Raw genomic sequence first — 2537 nt, 5'->3', positions numbered from 1 at the left:
AAAAAAAAAAAAAAAAAAATTTGAACTCACATTTCAGGTTATTCCAATGGCCTTTATCAGTTATGTCATTCAAATATGGCCTGATAAAATTCATCTGAAGAGCAAAGAAGACTTAGCAATGGGAATGCTTGTTCCTGTAGATGATTCTGTCTCAAAAAAAAAAAAAAAAAAAAAGACTAATTTGGAACTCAGGAGAGGGACATGGGCTAGAATTAATAGAAAAGGGAGTCAGTCCTCTGCATGAAGGAGGCATTGAGGTCATAAGAGTAAATGAGATCATCCTATGAGAGTATATAGGGTTGGAAGGGAAAAGGACCAAGGATGGAGCTCTTGTGAAATAGTTTTTTCTTGAATCATGAAGGAATGGAAGAAGCACATGACTGTCACTGTTTATACAAAGATAAATGTGTGAACCCATTTGAGGTCTTTCCCAATTGAAAATGCACAGTGGCTCATATTCTTATCTTCATGATACATTTATAGAATGTAAGAGAGCTTTCTGAAGAGCTACTTTCTATGTACCAATATAATCTCTTATCTTATCCTGAGAGTGCTTTTCATAATGTTCTCCAGTTCCTCTGTGATTAGGCAGCATCCAGTCCTGTGCTTGTGACCAAATCAAAGGATAAGGGGGCAGTGACGGGGCAGTTACCATGAGAGCTGTCCTTGATATGGGAGTCACTCAGCTGAGCCGGGATAATAGTCTAAAGAACCACTGTACCAAGAGATAGAATACACCTCACTGGAAGGAAGAGAAGCCCAAAAATAAAGAACCAAGGAAGCCAAATGAATAAAGTGTTTAACAAAACCAGCAGATTGAAACGAACTGCAAACCAAATACATGTAGAAGGGATCTCTTGGGTGGTCAGAAGCAAGCTGAACTTGAGTTGTAGGCCGGTTCAGGGACTAATTTCACCTTCGGGGTCTGTTCCATTGCGTTATTTCTCATATATGTGTCTCAGCACCTTAGAGGGTGGTGTTGGGGAACCTGATCATACTAGACTAGGAAAGTGGTGTTGGTTCATGTTTGTGGCTTATTAATGGTTTCCTTTTCTCCTCATTTAGGGCTGCAAAGTTGTTGGAGCAGCAGGGTCTGATGAAAAGGTTGCCTACCTTAAAAAGCTTGGATTCGACGTTGTGTTTAACTATAAGACAGTAGAGTCTTTGAAAGAAACTTTGGAAAAAGCCTCTCCTGATGGTTATGATTGTTATTTTGATAATGTAAGTACAAACTGGACTTAATGTGTGATTTATTTATAAAGTACTATCTAAGGGAATATATTTCTAGAGTTTCCATCTAGAATATATGTACTTATGCCTTTAAAGAAAAAAACTTTGAGCTATAATTCACATGCCATATAATTTATTCATTTAAAGTATATCATCAGCAGTTTCTGTTAATAAGGAGAAAAATAAAAAAAACAAAGTATAGAATTCAGTGGGTTTTAGTATATTCACAAAATTGTACAACCATTATCATAATTGGTTTTAGAATATTTTTATCACCCCCAAAAAGACACGCTACTCATTAGCAGTCACCCTCCATTTCCCCCCACAAAAGTGGTCTTTTGTGACTAGATTCTTTCACTTAGCAAAGTGTTTCCATCGATGTTATAGCATTTATCAGTACTTCCTTTTTTATAGCTGTATGACATTCCATTCTATGAATATAACACATTTTATTTATCCATTTATTAGTTGGTGGGCATTTGAGTTGTTTACACTTTTGGGGTATTATGTGTAATGTTGCTATGAACATTCAAGTGCAAGTTTTTATGTGGATGTGTTTTCATTTCTCTTGGGTATGCACCTAGAAGTAGAATTGCTGGGTCATATGGTAACTTCATGCTTAACATTTTAAGGAACTGCCAAACTGCTTTGCAAAGTGGTTGCAATATCTTACATTCCCACCAGCAAAATATAAGGGTTCCAATTTCCCCACATTCTCACCAACACTTGCTTTTATTTGTCTTTTTGATAATATCCATCCTAGTGGGTTTCAAGTGATATTTCATTGTGATTTTGACTCTCATTTCCCTGTGGCTAATGATACTGGGGATCTTTTATGTACTTTTTTTTTTTTTATTTCAGTATATTATGGGGTACAGATGTTTAGGTTACGTGTGTTGCCCTTGGTTCCTCCCCCGCCCAAGTCCGTGTTTCAAATATGTCCATCCTTCGGGTAGTGCGCATTGCACTCCTTGTGTATACAAATACCCGTCCTTTTTAACCATTTGTATATCTTCTTTGGAGAAATGCCTTTTCAAATCCTTTGCCCATTTTTCAGTTGGGTTATTTGTGGGGTTGTAAGAGTTCTTTATATATTCTGGATGCAAGTCTTTTATTAGATTCAGTCGATTTTCATTATTTGCAGTAGTTATGTTCTATAAATTCACCATGCTCCCTAGGGGAAATGTGTGCATATATATATATTTCACATGGATTATAATCTTAAGTTCTAAAAACAACTCATCTTAGTAGATTCTGTTTTATTTTATGAAAGAGAAAAGGAGGTTCAGAAGTGTTAAGTAACTCAC

General features: G+C 36.2%; 1 protein-coding gene across 1 annotated transcript in view; it reads left to right on the top strand.

Moving 5' to 3' along the window:
• The window catches only part of PTGR1 (prostaglandin reductase 1), a 29460-nt gene that overhangs the window by 12456 nt on the left and 14467 nt on the right, over window positions 1-2537 (top strand). The window contains 1 exon segment of the mRNA XM_012641142.1: window positions 1066-1286. Within this exon segment, the coding sequence (XP_012496596.1) occupies window positions 1066-1286 (221 nt within the window).

Source organism: Propithecus coquereli, unplaced genomic scaffold, assembly GCF_000956105.1.
Source record: "Propithecus coquereli isolate 6110/MARCELLA unplaced genomic scaffold, Pcoq_1.0 Scaffold163, whole genome shotgun sequence".
In the NCBI taxonomy this organism is placed as follows: Eukaryota; Metazoa; Chordata; class Mammalia; order Primates; family Indriidae; genus Propithecus; species Propithecus coquereli.
The sequence above is the reverse complement of the archived record's forward strand: the minus strand, read 5'-3'. Positions and strand labels throughout refer to the sequence as shown.